The 15,823-nt window shown below is 60.7% G+C and overlaps 2 protein-coding genes and 1 long non-coding RNA gene across 4 annotated transcripts; 1 reads left to right on the plus strand and 2 right to left on the minus strand.

Moving 5' to 3' along the window:
* Nucleotides 1-719: 719 nt before the first annotated feature.
* LOC139602407 (uncharacterized) lies at nucleotides 720-3,981 on the minus strand. The gene is made up of 3 exons (XR_011683189.1): nucleotides 3,903-3,981; nucleotides 2,647-2,899; nucleotides 720-2,525 (listed from the first exon to the last, which is right to left on the minus strand). It is a non-coding gene; the product is annotated as an uncharacterized lncRNA (long non-coding RNA).
* On the plus strand, nucleotides 1,291-9,582 carry TNFAIP8L1 (TNF alpha induced protein 8 like 1). Of its 2 annotated transcripts, none has more exons than XM_071452246.1 (2): nucleotides 1,291-1,993; nucleotides 8,184-9,582. In XM_071452246.1, the coding sequence occupies exon 2, from the start codon at nucleotides 8,186-8,188 to the stop codon at nucleotides 8,744-8,746; it is 561 nt and encodes a 186-aa protein (XP_071308347.1). In that variant the 5' UTR covers nucleotides 1,291-1,993; nucleotides 8,184-8,185; the 3' UTR covers nucleotides 8,747-9,582. The 2 variants fall into 2 exon arrangements, with proteins under 2 accessions (XP_071308347.1, XP_071308348.1); XM_071452247.1 differs by lacking the exon at nucleotides 1,291-1,993 and adding an exon at nucleotides 4,690-5,851.
* Nucleotides 9,583-10,681: 1,099 nt separating this feature from the next.
* On the minus strand, nucleotides 10,682-14,244 carry MYDGF (myeloid derived growth factor). The gene is made up of 6 exons (XM_071452248.1): nucleotides 14,034-14,244; nucleotides 13,298-13,348; nucleotides 12,720-12,781; nucleotides 12,364-12,445; nucleotides 11,746-11,818; nucleotides 10,682-11,441 (listed from the first exon to the last, which is right to left on the minus strand). The coding sequence occupies exons 1-6, from the start codon at nucleotides 14,211-14,213 to the stop codon at nucleotides 11,362-11,364; spliced, it is 528 nt and encodes a 175-aa protein (XP_071308349.1). The 5' UTR covers nucleotides 14,214-14,244; the 3' UTR covers nucleotides 10,682-11,361.
* Nucleotides 14,245-15,823: the final 1,579 nt, after the last annotated feature.

Genomic DNA, 15,823 nt, shown 5'->3' on the forward strand with positions numbered 1-15,823 from the left:
CTCCCCACACGCCCACCCCATCCCATCACCCTCCAAAACACCTTCAGCAACAGCCTGAGCCAGGTGAAAACCTGCGGGGTGTCCCAGCGATGGGAATGTGGGATGGGACAGCGGCGGGGTGCAGGACAGGGCAGGAATGGGGACACGGGGTGGGGACACGGGATGGGGCAGGAATGGGGACACAGGACAGGGCAGGAATGGGGACACGGGATGGGGCAGCAATGGGGACACGGGATGGGGACACGGGATGGGGCAGGAATGGGGACACAGGACAGAGCAGGAGTGGGGACACGGGATGGGGACACGGGATGGGGCAGCAATGGGGACACAGGACAGGGCAGGAATGGGGACACGGGATGGGGAAATGGTGCCGGCACAGGACAGCAATGGGAACGTGGGGCAGGACAGCAGTGGCAGTGCAGAACAGGGCAGTGATGGGGACACAGGAGCAGGCTCCTGGTGGCCACCGGGATCGGAGGAGCCCGCAGGGTGATTTATGCCGGGCAGGCTGGGGCCACAACTGTTCGGAAGTGCGGTAACAGCTGCTCCGGCTGTTCCGGCACGATCTGGCACCAGAGCAAATCCTCGGGGATATCTGGAGTGGGGGCCCGGGGGTGTCGGGCACTGCCGTGGGGCGGGGGGCAGCAGGGCCAGGGGGCTGGTGAGGATCTGGGGTTCGCTTTCCAGCCGCTGCGTGAGACCAAGACTCAAGTCAAGGCTCCCGTTAATCCAGACTTTAATCCGCTCTAAATCCCACCTTTAATCTGTTTAATGCCACCTTTGGGAATTAGGATCCCGTGCCGCGGCTCGTACCCACTGAGCCGGGAGGAGGAAGAGGAAGGATGCTCCGACACTCCCGATGCTGGGCAGCTCCGAATCTCTGGGATGTCGGGGGGCTCCCAGCACCGGGATGAACGGATAGCCACGGCCCTCGGGCCCAAACCCTCCCGCACCCGCTGCTCCCGGCCGGCAGCACGGCAGCCCCCGCGTGTCCCATCCCCTCGTGGGGCCGCGGTGTGTGGAGGAGGAGGAGGAGGAGGAGGAGGAGGAGGGGGAGCTTTGCCGGACCCCGCGGCGCTGCCCCCGCTCCGCCCGGTCCAGCAGCGCCATCCTCAGCCCCGGTTCATCAGCGCCGCCGCTCCCGCCCGCCGTCCCGCGCCTCTCCCACGCGTGACGCTCTCACCCCGCGCCTCCCCGCCGCCCACCGGTGTCCGCGTCCGCCCCGCGTGTCCCCGTCCCCCCCGCGTGTCCCGGTTCCCCCCGTGTAGCCTGGGGAGCCCCGAGCCCGCCCCGTGCGCGTTACCGGGACCGGCCCACGCGCGCGGGACCCACGGGGACGCGCCCGCCCCGGCCCCGCCCACGCACCGTCCGCGCCCTCCCATTGGCTGCTTCGTAGCAAGCCCCGCGCCGCCATTGGCTGGCGCCCACCGCGAGACACGCCCCCCGGCCACGCCCCCGCCGCTCCCGGCCCCGCGCGGGACTTGGCGGCGACCGCGGGCGGGAGGCCCCGACCCGCCGGGAACCGGCACCGAGAGCCGGGAACCGGCACCGCCAACCGGACACTGAGAGCCGGGAACCGGCACCGGGAACCGGGAACCGGGAACCCGACACTGAGAGACGGGAACCGGCACCGGGAACCAGCATCGGGAATCGGGAAACAGACACGGGGGACTGGCACCGGGAACCGGGCACCGGACACTGGACACTGGGAAGCGGTGAACTGAACGGGAGCCGGGAACGGAATATCGGACACCGGGACTGGCACCGAGCATCGAAGACCGAACACCGAGCTTCGTCACCGGGCGCCGGCATCGGGGACCGGGCACTGGTAGCGTCTGCGGGGCCCTCCGGGCAGGGAGAGGCGCCGGGGAAAGCGGGACCCTCGCCTGGCCCCGCCCCGTCCAGCCCCGTCCCGCCCCGTCCCGTCCCGCCGGGGGCACCGGAGAAGCCCCGGTCCCGGTCCCGGCGCCGCTCTCCCCGAGGCAGGCTGCAGGTAAGGGCCGGTTCCCCCGGTACCTCCCGGTACCTCCCAGTTCCTCCCGGTTCCCCCGGTTCCTCCCATCATCCCCGGTCCGTGGGTGCGGGGGCGCTCGGTACCGGCACCGTTCCGTGCTTGCTCTGGGAGGCGAAGCCTCTCGCCCCCCACCCTGGGAATCATCCGTGTGTGTCCCCCCCGCCCGGTGTCGGGAGCCCGGGGGGAGAGGAGGCTCGGGGAGCGGCGAGGGCCGGGAGCTGCGGGCGGGCAGAGCCCGGAGCTGCCCCGGCACCCCCCGGCTGTGCCGCGGCTCTCCCAGGGGGATAAAACGCGGGGCAAGGGCGATTTCCCCCCGGATTCAAGGGAAACGCGATGGGGCTGGGAAGGGCCCGGCGGGTGCTGGATAACGGGAGCCGGGAGGAGGCACCGGAGCCACCCCCGTGGGGCTGTCACGGCCCCACGTGCCAGGGCAGGGCCGGGTGCCCCATGGCAGCACTTGGCTTCGAGCATCGCCTGTCCCTGCGCTCCAGAGGATGAAATTCCTCGATTCCTGGAAAGACGAATCCCTTGGGAGAGGCCGGATCGCCCCGGGGGCAGAGCTGGGTGTAAAACTCCCAACTCTGCCCGATCTTCCCTGGGACACGGGAGGGTTTGGGCCGTTCTTTACTGACCCCAGGCCCGGCTTTGGATCCGAATCGTCCCGTGGAGTTTTCCTCCCTCCCAGAGCGACTTTGTCCTCCCGATCCCGGGGCAGGAAGCATGTGATGTGCCCTGGCCCCCTCCGCAGCCGGACAGACGGACGGATGGTGGTTTGGCCTCAGTTTCCCCTCTCCCAGCCTCTGTTTTCTACTTCCCCATGAGGCTCCGTCTGCTCCGAGTGAAGGGGAAAGGAAGTTGCTGCCAGAGAGAGCAGCTTGATGGCAGCTGGAGAAAGAAAAGGAGGAAATGGAAGGCGAGACAGATGCTCCAAAATAACCCCCCCCTTCCTCCTCTCTGTAAAATACCCCCTTCCTCCTCCTCTTCCTCTGCCTTTTCTCCATAGAATCCCCCTTTCTTCCTCCTCTTCCTCCTCCCCTCCATAAAACAACCCCCCTTCCTCCTCCTCTTCCTCCTCCTCCTCTCCTTAAAATAACCTCCATTCCTCCTCCTCCTCCTCCTCCTCCTCCTCTCCAATTTTGCAGCTGCCTCCCCCGCGGGGCACAATAATCCCAGGGGGAATTCCTTGGTGCCAAATCAACCCCCAGGATGCCCCCCTGCCCTGTGTGGGGGTGAGCACCCCTGAGCCCCCTCCCTGTGGATCCAGGGTCCCATTCCCCACCCATGCCCGGGGTTGGCACTGCCGGAGCCCCCTCGGACGGGCGGCTCAGCTCCTTGCACAGACACGTCGGAGCTGCCAGGGCGGATCAGCATTCCCAGGCAAAACCAAAACCCGGCTCCTTCCCATGGCTGCATCTGGAGCCCCGCAGGAAGGAGATTTTGGGATGGAGGAGCTCAGCTCTGTGCCAGAGGCGGAGGGGACGGTGATGGGGACACGCCAAGTGCTTGGCACCGGCGCTGGCACCGGGAGTGAGCAGGGCAAGGGGGAAGCACCAGGTGTGGCGGTGCCTGCAGCATTCCTGGTCCTCCTCAGCATTCCCGGTGCCCCTCAGCATTCCCAGTGCCCCACAGAATTCCTGTTCCCCTCAGCATTCCCAGTGCCCCTAAGCATTCCTGTTCCCCTCAGCATTCTCTGTCCCCCTCAGCATTCCCTGTCCCCCTCAGCATCCCCGGTCCCCCTCAGCATTCCCAGTTCCCCTCAGCATTCCCTGTCCCCCTCAGCATTCCCAGTCCCCCTCAGCATTCCCAGTTCCCCTCAGCATTCTCTGTCCCCCTCAGCATTCCCGGTGCCCCTCAGCATTCCCGGTGCCCCTTCCAGCCGCGGATTCACCCGGCCGTGCCAGGAAAGGAGCTTTTCCTGGGGCGAGGTGTTTGCTCAGTGCCTTCCTCCCGGCCTCACCCCGCTGGGCACACACGCGCCCGGGCAGCGTCTCCGGCTGCTCTCTGCACCCATGGCAACCTGCGAGGGCCGGCACGCGCCCTCCCTCCTTCCTCCCACTCCTCTTCCTCGGCTCTCCCGGCGCTGGTAATGGGGCCTGGGAGCTGTGTGGGGGCACGGAGGGTGGGGGACAGGATGGAAACTGCTGGGGCTGGATGTGGGGTCATGGCTGGTGAGGGACAGGCTGGAGACGCTGCTGGGGCTGGATGTGGGGTCATGGATGGTGAGGGACAGGATGGAGACGCTGCTGGGGCTGGATGTGGGGTCATGGATGGTGAGGGACAGGATGGAGACGCTGCTGGGGCTGGATGTGGGGTTGTGGATGGTGGGGAGAGGATGGAGATGCTGCTGGGGCTGGATGTGGGGTCATGGATAGTGAGGGACAGGATGGAGATGCTGCTGGGGCTGGATGTGGGGTCATGGATGATGGGGACAGGCTGAAGATGCTGCTGGGGCTCTCAGGTTACTGCCCAGCGCTCCGACCTGGCTCCTGTAATCCAGGAGGGTTTAATTAATTAATAGGGGTTGGAGCACGGGGAAAGCGATGCCGGGGGATGGAGAGCAGAGCAGTGGGATGCCATCCACCAACTTGGCATTCAGCCACGGATTCAGGGGACTGGGAATGCTGGGGGACAGAGCAGGGGTGTTTCCCAAAGCAGTGGGAGGGAAATCCAGGGAGATGGCCGCAATTCAGTGTTTATCCTGTTGGGAAACGATGTTTCCATGTTGGAGCAAACTTGTAGCAAGACAATCCAAGTTACTACGGCCGCAGCGGGAAGGTGGAGGAGGGAGGGGAGGAGGAGGAAGAGGAGGCAGAGGCGCCTTGCTCTGAGTTGGAGCTTTGTGGAGCCTCCCCCTCTGCACTGCTCCATGAATTAATTAAGTGCTTTTCCTTTCCTGCATGAAATATTCACCTGCTGCCAAGGGAACTGGGGGGGCTCGGGGGACCAAGTCCATGGAGCTGCTGGTGGGAGCCAGGTGGAAGGGACAGGCAGGGAGAGGGATCTTTGGAGCAGGTAAAAATGATAATTGGGATGATATCGCTGCTGTCGTGCCATTGGCGCCAGGTGACCACAGGGTGACAGGGTCTTGTCTTCCCCCCTCAGACAGGAGCTTTCTGATGATGATTGATGATTGATGCTTGTGCCCTCAGTGCTGTGGGAGAGGTTTTTTTGGGCAATAGAGGTTTTTTTGGGCAATCAGGTCACAGCTGGGTGTTGGGTGAGGCGCAAGCCCAGCGGGGTGAACGCCAAACCGGAGATGAATACGGCACGTGTCTGTCCCCAAGGGGACCGTGTCCGTCCTGTGACAGGGCCACCCTCTGTGTGCTCACCCCAACCCTCACACCACCACTCAGGGCTGCAAAACTTCCCCCAAAACCTCCAAGATGGGTGGAAACCCTCCAAGAAAGGGCTGTACCTGTCCCCAAAGCCACTGTTGGGACCGCAGCCCTGCCGCACTCTTCCGGAGCAGGGAGGAACTGGGTGACAGCAGCACTGGGCTGCTCCACTTAGGAAGAAGAAGAACAAACTGTTTTTTAGGGCGTTTTCATTAAAAAGAAGAAGGGGGGAGCCCAAGCCCTGAGCTGGCCTGTAAACTTCAGCGACAGACAGGAAGGAAGTGGAGTGGGTTATTTCAGGCTCCCGTTGGCTGCTCGGGGCAAGGCTCGACTCTTCCGTGCTCTGATAGCAGCCCCTCGTGAACAATGGGGGCCTGGGGCCCTTCCCGGCAGGAACACGGCTCATTCCGGTGAAATCTCCCGCTGCTGCTGACTCAGCAGCTCCTGCTGGGCCCAGTGTGCAGTGCAGGGCGCCAGGGGCACCATCCCGGTGCAGCAGGAGGTGAGCCTGGCTTTCCTCGGGGTTTGCAGGAAGCAGCCTACAAAACCATCCCTGGGCACTGGAGAGGGAGCTGGTTGCATTTTTGGGATCCCCATACCCGCCTATACCATTTTGGGGTCCCTAGGACCCCCCCAATAATGCTTTGTGCCTCAGTTTCCCCCCTGGAGCAATGCTCCTGCTCTGGAGCATGGGAGGGCTGTGAGCAGCTGGGTGTTATTGGCTGCAGGGAGCAGAGGGTTGATCCATTATTGCAGCTGGCATTTAGGAGCCGTGGGCAGCTCGCAGGACTTGGCACTTCCTATTTTTCATGTGCTCTGGAGGTGGAGTTTGCACTTGGCTTTGTGTCTGTGGTCACCCAGGGCAGAGCTCGGGTGTGGGAATTCCTATGGGTGTGGGAATTCCTATTTATCCAGGCAGCGTTCCCAGGGCACCCCACAAGCCTGGGGAGGGAAATTCCAGGCTGTCAACAGCACAGCACAGCCCTGCTCCTTCCGGACAGGATGCCTGGCACGGGTGAAGTGAGAGGAGCTGGAGCTGCCTCTGCCCATCCTGCCCATCCCTCCCTCCTGCATGCAGCCATTGGAATTCCATGAGCCTGACCCAGGAGCTGCTGTCACCAGGCTCTGCGCTGTCATTTTTGTCTTATTAAGCGCGTGAGCCTCAGCTTGAGGCTCAGGCTGACAAAAATCAATGTTTTCCCACCGTAGGAAATGCTTCCAAACCTCCGTGTTTTTCCTGAGGGCTGTAAATAACCCTGCAGGCGACGTCTCTGTCACTGCTCCCGGCATTCTCATCCCCACGGAGCCTTGGCTGCCCTCAGGTTTGGGAGCTGGTGGCTGGGAGATGCTCAGGGAGCCAGGGCTCAGCTCCATCATCCTGGCATGACTGCCTGGGCAGCCTTGGCCACAGCTGGGGAGCCCTGAGGAGCTGGGGTTTGCTCCTGAGGGGCTGCTGTGCGCTCCAGAGTGGTGGGAGCAGCACTGGGGATCCCCACAGGGGTCTGGGGCTTTCAGCTTGGCCAGGGGGGAATGACAGAGCTGCCTGTGATGGGGACAGACTTTGTTTGTGACAGAACCCCAGAGTCGTGGAATGGTTTGGGTCGGAAAAAGACCAAAATCTCATCTCATCCCACCCCTGCCATGGGCAGGGACACTTTCCACTACCCCAGGCTGCTCCAGCCTGGCCTTGGACACTTCCAGGGATCCAGGGACAGCCACAGCTGCTCTGGGCCCCCTGTGCCATGGCCTCAGCTCCCTGTCAGGGAACAATTCCTTCTTAACATCAAATCTAAACCTTCTCCCTATCCATGAGCAATTTATCCCCATCCATCCTCACACCAGCAGCATCCTTCAGCTGAAATATCTCCTCTCCCCTCCCCGGGGATGTATTTATAGGCTGATCCACTCCCCTCCTGCTCTGCCAGGCTGTCCCTGCCATGTGCAGGCTCTTGCAGAAGCAGCTCCCAGCTCTGCCCATCCATCCTGGTTGTTTTCCTGCTGTTCTCCCCTCCCTGTGATTTGTAGCTCTGCGGCTTCCCAGGCCAAGATGCATCTCCAGGCTTGGTTTTCACCGTTCTCAGCAGAGTTTAAAGCCGTGCTCTGCCCCAGGTGATGGATTTGGTCCCGCCGGGATGTGGGAGCGGGGCTGTAGGTGAGGCTCCTGTCTGGGTGAATTATTCACCTCTGGAGGAGGCTGGGGCAGCAGCACAACAAGTCCCAGCTTGTGTGGGTGTTCCAGGGTGAGCAGTGCCAGGGAAGAGGGCTCCCAGCCATTGCTGGGTGCTGCAAACCGGCTGTGCCGCCCCGACCACGGCCAGAGCGGGGTGGATGTGGCACATGGCAAAGGGGGTGACTCAGCTGCCACCTGGGCTGTCCCCAGCTCACCCTGCAGGAAGTGAGTCAGGTTTTGAGGAAGGAAAAATGTTCAAAAACGATGGGGCAAGAGTCCTTCCGGCACCAGAGGGAGGGAGGCGTCGGTGACAGGAGGGACAGCGGGATGGAGGGTCGGTGCTCAGGTAGGGACACCTCGCTCCCTGCAGCCTCTCCACAGAGTTTGGGAAGAGGGAGGTGGGAACACCTTGGAACTGATCCCACCAACCAAACCTGGGGGGTGAGCTCAGCTCTCACCTGCCCTGGCAGCCAGGAGCTTCCTCAAGTCTTGGCATTAGCTGGAGATGCTCTTTCTCCTGCCAAAAATCTGTGTGGGGAGGTGAGGAATCACAGAACATGGCCTGGGACATCCCCTGCCATGGACTGGGACACTCCACCAGCCCAGGTGAGATGGGGATGGATGCAGAGCAGGGACTGACCCGTGTGTGCCTCTTCCCCCGCAGAGATGGACACCTTCAGCACCAAGAACTTGGCCCTGCAGGCCCAGAAGAAGCTCCTGAGCAAAATGGCCACCAAGACCATCGCCAACGCCTTCATCGACGACACCAGCAGCGAGATCCTGGATGAGCTGTACCGGGCCACCAAGGAGTACACCCACAACCGCAAGGAGGCCCAGAAGATCATCAAGAACCTCATCAAGATCGTGATGAAGCTGGGCGTCCTCTACCGCAACGGGCAGTTCAGCCCCGAGGAGCTGCTGGTCATGGAGCGCTTCCGCAAGAAGGTTCACACCTTGGCCATGACGGCCGTCAGCTTCCACCAGATAGACTTCACCTTCGACCGCAGGGTCATGTCCAGCGTGCTGACCGAGTGCCGGGACCTGCTGCACCAGGCGGTCAACGGGCACCTGACGGCCAAGTCGCACTCGCGCATCAACCACGTCTTCAACCACTTTGCGGACTACGAGTTCCTGTCGGCGCTGTACGGCCCGGCCGAGCCCTACCGCACCCACCTCCAGAGGATCTGCGAGGGGGTCAACAAGATGCTGGAGGAGGAGAGCATCTGAGCTGGGCTGCTCCTGGCAGCCGGACTCTGCCTCCCGCGAGGCCGAAGATGCGATGTCTGCTTTGGCCTTTGCCGGGCTCGCCGTCCCCTCCTCCTCCTCCTCCTCCTCTGTAGTGCTGGCTTGTGTTCTCCTCGTTTCTCCAAGAGATTGAACCTCTTGGCTTTATGTCCCCCTTGCCCAGGGTCTGCAAACCCCTCCCTGTGCTGGGCTGAGCCCTCTCCAGGCCATCCTGGGATTTTGGGCCCCTGCTGTACAGTTGGATTTCCTTTGCCCACCAAGTGCCTTTAGCTCAGAGTCCAAGGGTTTGGACTCTTTGCCTTGAACTCTGTTCCCTCTGAGGGGAAACTGAACCAAAGACTCGCGGTGTGAAGCACCTCTGAGGTGTCTCTGTGCAGGGGGGATGTTGTTGGGGGGATCAGTTCTGAGACCCCACAACTGGAGGGCTGTGGAACGCCGTGGTTTTCTTCCAGCAGCTCCACAACGTGGTGGGAGCAAATCATGGTCCAGACTTGTGCTGGCTGCCTCAGGCAGGAAGGCGCTTCTGCCTGGGCTTAGGTGTCCTCAAAGACAAATCCCTGAGGCCAGGAGGATCCCTCCTCTCCTGGAGGAGAGCTGGGGGGAGCTCATCCTGGATCCCTGGAAGCACCCAGCACCCAACTGCCCACCAGCCTCCAGTGGTGGTGCCACCTGGCAGCTCCAGCGCTGTCCTTGGTGGTCACCCAAAGCCCCCCTGGGATTTCATCCCTTTTCCACGCCCTTGACTGAGTGATGTTCGTTTTTGGCAAACTCTGTAGCCCTGATGAGTTATTGAAATAAACTCACTGTGTGGCCTGGGAGCTCTGTGAGGGTGTTCTAGCAGTGGTGACAGTGACAGGATGAGCCCTGGGGACAGCTGGCTTTGCCCCCAGCTGCTGGTGGCTCTCTGTGACCTGGGGTTTGTGCTCTCTGTCCCCTGGCACTGCTGCTGGTTGTGCTGTCCCTGCTCAGTGGCCCAGCAGCTCCTGGATTTGCATGGACAAAGGGGAATGGCTTCCCCTACCAGAGGGCAGGGTTGGATGGGATATTGGGAAGGAGTTCCTGTCTGTGGCACCTGGCACAGGGTGCCCCTTGCCTGGAAGTGCCCAAAGCCAGGCTGGACAAGGTCTGGAGCGATCTGGGACAGTGGAAGGTGTCCCTGCCCATGGCAAGGATGAGCTTTAAGGCCTGTCCAAACCCCAACCGTTCCATGATTTGGTGAGATGCCACCTCCAAGGGCTCCTCTGCAGCCCCATATCCCCTCAGGGCCCAGGAGCAGAGCCCTGGCAGCAGGGGTGGCTCTGCAGGCACAGCCCAGAGCAGAGGGGATGCTCAGGTCACTCCCAGCACACTGAGCTCAGCTCTGAGCACTGGAAATTGCCCTTTTAGCACCCAAGACACCACACAATCTCCACTGGCCTTATCTCTGTGACCTTCTGGTGCCTCCTGTTCCCTGGATGTCTCCAGGCACGGGCTCCTGCTCCCTCCCCACCCCTGGCACTGATAACTCTCAGCCTTAGAAGATGAAAGAAAAGACACAAAGGCCCTGTCTCTGTCATTTCACAGGCCTGGCTGCAGCTGTCACCGATAATTGTGTGACACAGCTTGGGTGGGGGCAAAGCCCATTCACAAGGGGGTGTGGAGAACAGCAGGAGCCCAGGAGGTGCTGGTCCCTCAGAAGGGCAGGAACCAGAGCTGGGAATCCCAGGCAGGTGTGGTGGGCTGGGGCTGAGGAATGCCCAGCCAGAAATGCTTTGCTGTTCCCAAGGTGTGTGTCTGTGGCAGCTGGAAAATCCCCCTAAACCCTCTGCAGCCCCCAATTCCTGTGAGACACCTCAGCTCCTCCTGGCCAAGCAGCAACAAAGGTCCACACAGCTGGAGAGGGGAGGAGGGACAGAACAGAGCAGCTTCAGGCCAGAGCACGATGCTTTATTTCTTTATTGGTGCTGTATTTACACAGGAAAGGAATTGCACATTCCCTGTTATTACTCTGGATAAGAAAAAGATCACTTTTCTGTAGGTATAAAATAGTCCCCTGGTTGTGCTGACACGGGGAAGTGTTGCCTGGATTGATTCCTGATTGTGTCAGAATAAGCTGCTCTGCCTTCCCCCAGCCCAGCCCCACACTCAGCACGGAGTCAGAGCTTTGGCCAATCCCCTCCCTCCCTCCCCCTGAATGAATTATTTCCTCCTGTCACGCTGGTGGAGAGAGCAATCCCATCTCCCCTCCAGGGACTACAGAGTTAAAACCTCCCTTTAGCAAGCCCTGCTTAAGTCCAGCCCCTTATCTCCCTGCACTGCTCTTCCCAGGCAGGCAGATAAGGAGCCCCTTTGCAGGGAGCTCTGCCCTGCTCAGCAGCTCAGCCAAGCAGGAAGGGGCACAGGAGGATCAGGAGCCTCCTGGGGTGTTACTCTGACACAAGGCAGAACAAATCTGTCCCCAGCCCTCCAAGCCCCCACTCGTGTCGGTCCCCAGCACATTGCAGTATGGAAAACATAAAAGGTTTGGTCAACCAAAAGAAAAACCCTGCAGGTAAGCAGGAAATGCCTTCCCTGCCGTGCTGGTGTGGCCATGGCCCCTGCCCAGGGCTGGCCTGGCCTCACAGCTCGTCACGGGGGGTTTTTGCCACAATCATCAGCTTGGACAGCTCGAAACGGAACTTGCCTTCCCTGTGAGACACTGCAGAGAGACAGAGAGGACAGCCCAGGGTCAGCAGCTGGAAAAGCAGGAACAAAACAGCCCCACTGAGCCCTTCCCAGGGTGCTGGGCACTGCTTTTCCCACTCCTGCACATGCCAGGCTGGGGGAGAAACCCCTCCTTAGCCAGGGATTTAACTGGGATGGACCCACAAAATCCAGCTGCCAGTGGTGGATTGAGAGCACTGTACCCCAGCTCCATGGCACTGCCACCAGGATTGGAGATAAACTGCTGCCTGGCATGTCCCCCAGCCCAGCCCCTCTCTCACAGCCCCTCAGGCACACACCTGTGGTTTCAGTGACTCCAAACTCCTCCTGTTTTAAGGGGATGTCGTTCAGGGCACCCGCAGCAGCCTGAGACTGAAACAGGAAGGAAGGAAGGAAGGGTGAGAGGCTGAGGCAATCCAACAGGTCACAGAATTCAAACCAACTGAAAATGAAGGGGTTTGAGATTTGCATGCAGGGAAAAAATTAAGTGCACAAAGGAAGTCTGAAGGAAAGTCTCTGTCTGTTTTTCTATGTCCTATTAAACCGCAGACTCGTGTCCTTGGGGTGAGTGAAAGCCTCTCCCCTGGAAACTGGGAAATGGAAGAATGAGCCAGACAAAAACACCAGCAGAGGTTTCATTTGCTTTGTCACATGCAATTTGTTGAGGCAATCCAAGACTCCCTTTGTGCCCTGGTGCCTTTGGAGCCCCCTCCCAGCAAATGCTGTGACTGAGGGCAGGAACACAATGGAGCAGGCTGCCCACCTGCAGCCCCTCTCTGCCTGCCACCAGCCTCTAATTAGGGACGTGATGGAGCACATTTTATGGCACAGATGTCTAATAAATGTTTTCCATGTCTAATTCATGTTTTATAGCAGCCTCCCACACTCCTGCTTCCCCGGGATCAGCTGGGACTTACATAAGCCATGGCATGCTCTATCTTGGCTCCTTTCACTTCAGCTTTAAACTGGGTAAAGAAGAGATAAGACTTCCCTTGGGGCCTGAAAGAAGAAAGCAGAGCCTTTGTCATCGGCACAGAGGTGCAGAGGAGGAGGAGGAGAGGAGTGAAGGATTCCTGGCTCCCTCCCTGCCCCCACAGCCACCTCTGGATCTCTTATAGCTTTGTGCAGAGCAGGGGAGAGGGGAACAGAGAATTTCTAAACCAGCAGCTGCACCAAAAACCCCCAGAGCATCCCTGGCAGAGGAAAACCCTCCCTGCCCAGGTGTAAATCCCTGCAGGGTCCTTGTCCCTGCCCCGCTGTGCTCAGGACACACCTCCAGATGGAGCAGGAGAAGAGCCCGCTGTCCTCGCTCACTCCGACCGTCATCTGCCACTGCTGCACGGGGAGAGCCGGGGTCAGCGTGGGGAGAGCCCTGCGGGGCCGAGCCTGCCCTCCAGAGGCAGCGGGAGCTCCAGAATCACCCAAACCCTCCCCTCCAGAGGCAGCAGCAGCTCCAGAATCACCCAACCCTCCCCTCCAGAGGCAGCAGCAGCTCCAGAATCACCCAACCCTCCCCTCCAGAGGCAGCAGCAGCTCCAGAATCACCCAACCCTCCCCTCCAGAGGCAGCAGCAGCTCCAAAATCACCCAAACCCTGCCTTCCAGAGGCAGCAGCAGCTCCAGAATCATCCAACCCTCCCCTCCAGAGGCAGCAGCAGCTCCAGAATCACCCAACCCTCCCCTCCAGAGGCAGCAGCAGCTCCAGAATCACCCACCACCACCCCCAGCCCTCCCTGCTGGCCCCTCCTGCTCCCTGCAGTTAGGACTGTGCTCTCACACAAACAGTTCCCAGCCTCTTTTCCTTTCAGGGTGAGAAAAAGGAGCTGATTGCAGCAGGAGGGGCCCAGCTCACCTCGTTGGTGCCGCCCTGGGCCGAGTAGGTGAAGGAGCAGCTGTAATCCCCCTGCCAGAGAGAGGAACAGCAGCAGCCTCGTTTAGCACCAGCTTTTCAGGAATTGCTGAGCTTGGAGAAGCCCCCCAGGCCACCAAGTCCAGCAGTGCCAAGGCCACGCTGAGCCTGTCCCCAAGTGCCACATGGCCTTAAATCCCTCCAGGGATGGGGACTCCGCCAGTGCCACTGTGCCAGTGCCCACCTCCCTTTCCATGAAGAATGTTCCCCAATATCCAGCCTAAACCTCCCCCGGCACCACCATTTCCTCCTGCCTGGTGTGCTGGGGTGAGGAATCGTGTTCTGGGGTGCCCAGGGACCCCCAGCCCCTTCTGCACTGGGGCCCTTCCCTTGCTGAACCCCCTCCCATGAGGACCCTTCTTTCTTTGACACCCCCCTTCCCCTTGCAGACTCCCGTTCTCCCTGGGGACTCCCTTTCACTTGCAGACCCCTAGGGTTCCCCTGCCCTTGCATCCCATTTGGGACCCCCTTTCCCTTGCAGATCCCTGGGGTCCCCCTGCCTTTGCAGCCCCCTTTGGGGACCCCTCTTTCCCTGGGGACCCCTCACCACCCGCTCGCCCCGCCCTCCCTCGCGCCCAGCCAGTCCCCACAGCAAGCGATATGAGTGACGTGTCGCGCAGCCAATCAGCGACGGGCGCGTACCCTCTCCGCTCCCGCTCCCTCCCTCCGGGTCGCTCACCAGGCTCCGGGAGAAGGAGTGAACCTCCCCGCCGGGCCGCACGTCGAACTCGGCCGTGCTCGAGGCCGCTTCCGGGGCCGTGCCCGGTCCCGCGGCCGCCCGGGCCGCCAGGCACAGCAGGGCCGCGGGCACCAGCGCGGCCCACGCGCGGCCGCCGCTCCTTCCGCTGGGCGCCGCCATCTTTGAGAGGAAGCGCGGGTACGGCGGCCGGCAGGGGTCAGCGCGGCGGCAGCGGCGGCACGGCGGCCATTTTGGGTGTGGGCAGGAGGCCGGGCGGCCAAAGCGGATGGACAGGGGGACATGGGGACAGAGGGACACGGGCCCTGTGGTCAGGGGACAAAGGCACCAGACATTCCTTGGCATAGAGACTCTTCCACCCTTGCCAGGCCTCCTCCAGGGCAGGGTCCGGCGCTGTGGCACAGCCCAGCAGGGCCAGCAGCAGCCCCAGGGTCAAGGCCATGGGAAGGGGAGAGGGGGTCAGGGGGCCCCGGGCTGAGCCCCCCAGCACAGCCAGGGGCTGGGAGCAGGAAAATCTTGGATTAGAGCAGAGGGGAGGTACAGAAATCCGTGCCAGCTCCGAGAGGGGCTGGAGGGGCACCAGGGACAGGAGGGTTCTGTGCAGAGGCTGTGCCTGAGCATTCCCTGAGTCCCAGCACGGAGCTGGGATGCCTGTGATTTCACCGAAATCCCTCCCAGAGGATTCTCCAAGATCAATTTACACCCTTTGGTTTGGGCAGCACAGACACACCCAGAGCCCAGCCCTGCCCTGTCCTTGGACACCCCACTCCTCCTTTGGGGGACCCTGGGATTTCTGAGCTGCTCCAGTTGTTCTGGGGTGCAGCCTGCATGGCCAGGACAGAGATCAAGTGCCTGAGACCCCCAAGCACCCAGAGTTTCCACTGACGTGGCTTTTCCAGAGCCAGAGCTGTGGTGGCACCTTTATCACACCCACTTTGGGAATGGAGATGCCAGGAAGTTTTCCATTCGAGCATCTTTCAGGGCAAGGAGTGACTTTTCTGAGCTAATTTTGTAGCTTGAGGAGTGATTTTGTTTTAAAAATAAGTCCTCCAGAACATCTGTTCTCCCTCCACACCATCCACCTAAAAATAAAGCCCCACAGGGTGAGTTTTGGGAGAGAAATGCCTCCCAAGCCCTTCTCAAGTCCCAAATTCTTGAGGAAAAATGGTTTTTGCCTGGTTTCCCCAGCACCTGCTGGTTCCTCTGTCATTACCACTCACTCAGGAAATTAACTCAGCTTCATTTCATCCTCCAGCTGCAAATCCTCCACCCAGAGCCACCCTGCTCTCATCGCCCTTCCCGGGGTGGGGCCTCCCACATCATTTGTGTTTCAATCCCCGACAGAGCCTGTTCCATATGGAACAGCTCCTCGAGGAGATTTCCCAGCTAATTCCTCTCGGGATTCTCAATCCTCAAAAGAAGATGACCAACCTCTTTTTAGGGTGCCAAAAAATCCAGCAGCAAGCTGGGGGATCAGAGGAGCCAACAGATCTGCAAACTCTTCTAGACAAGAGTGTCTTTAAGACATTTTAAGAAACACTCAGCCTTTTGGGGACAGGAAAAAGCAGTTTAAATTAGGCCTAAAAATTAAATTAGGGAAGCACAGAAACAAACTCCGCAAAAATAAAGCTTCTTACCATCCAGCAGCACCCACCCAGCTGTGAGGAACAGAGGGTGCAGGGTGCTCCTATAGACACATCTCCCAGGTGTAACTTCCTCCATCCCAGTCCCTCCTTTCACCCCTTTGACCTCAAAACTCACACCTGAGGTGC

This window comes from Agelaius tricolor, unplaced genomic scaffold (assembly GCF_023055355.1).
Source record: "Agelaius tricolor isolate 1412-34295 unplaced genomic scaffold, bAgeTri1.0.p SCAF_33, whole genome shotgun sequence".
Taxonomy (NCBI): Eukaryota; Metazoa; Chordata; class Aves; order Passeriformes; family Icteridae; genus Agelaius; species Agelaius tricolor.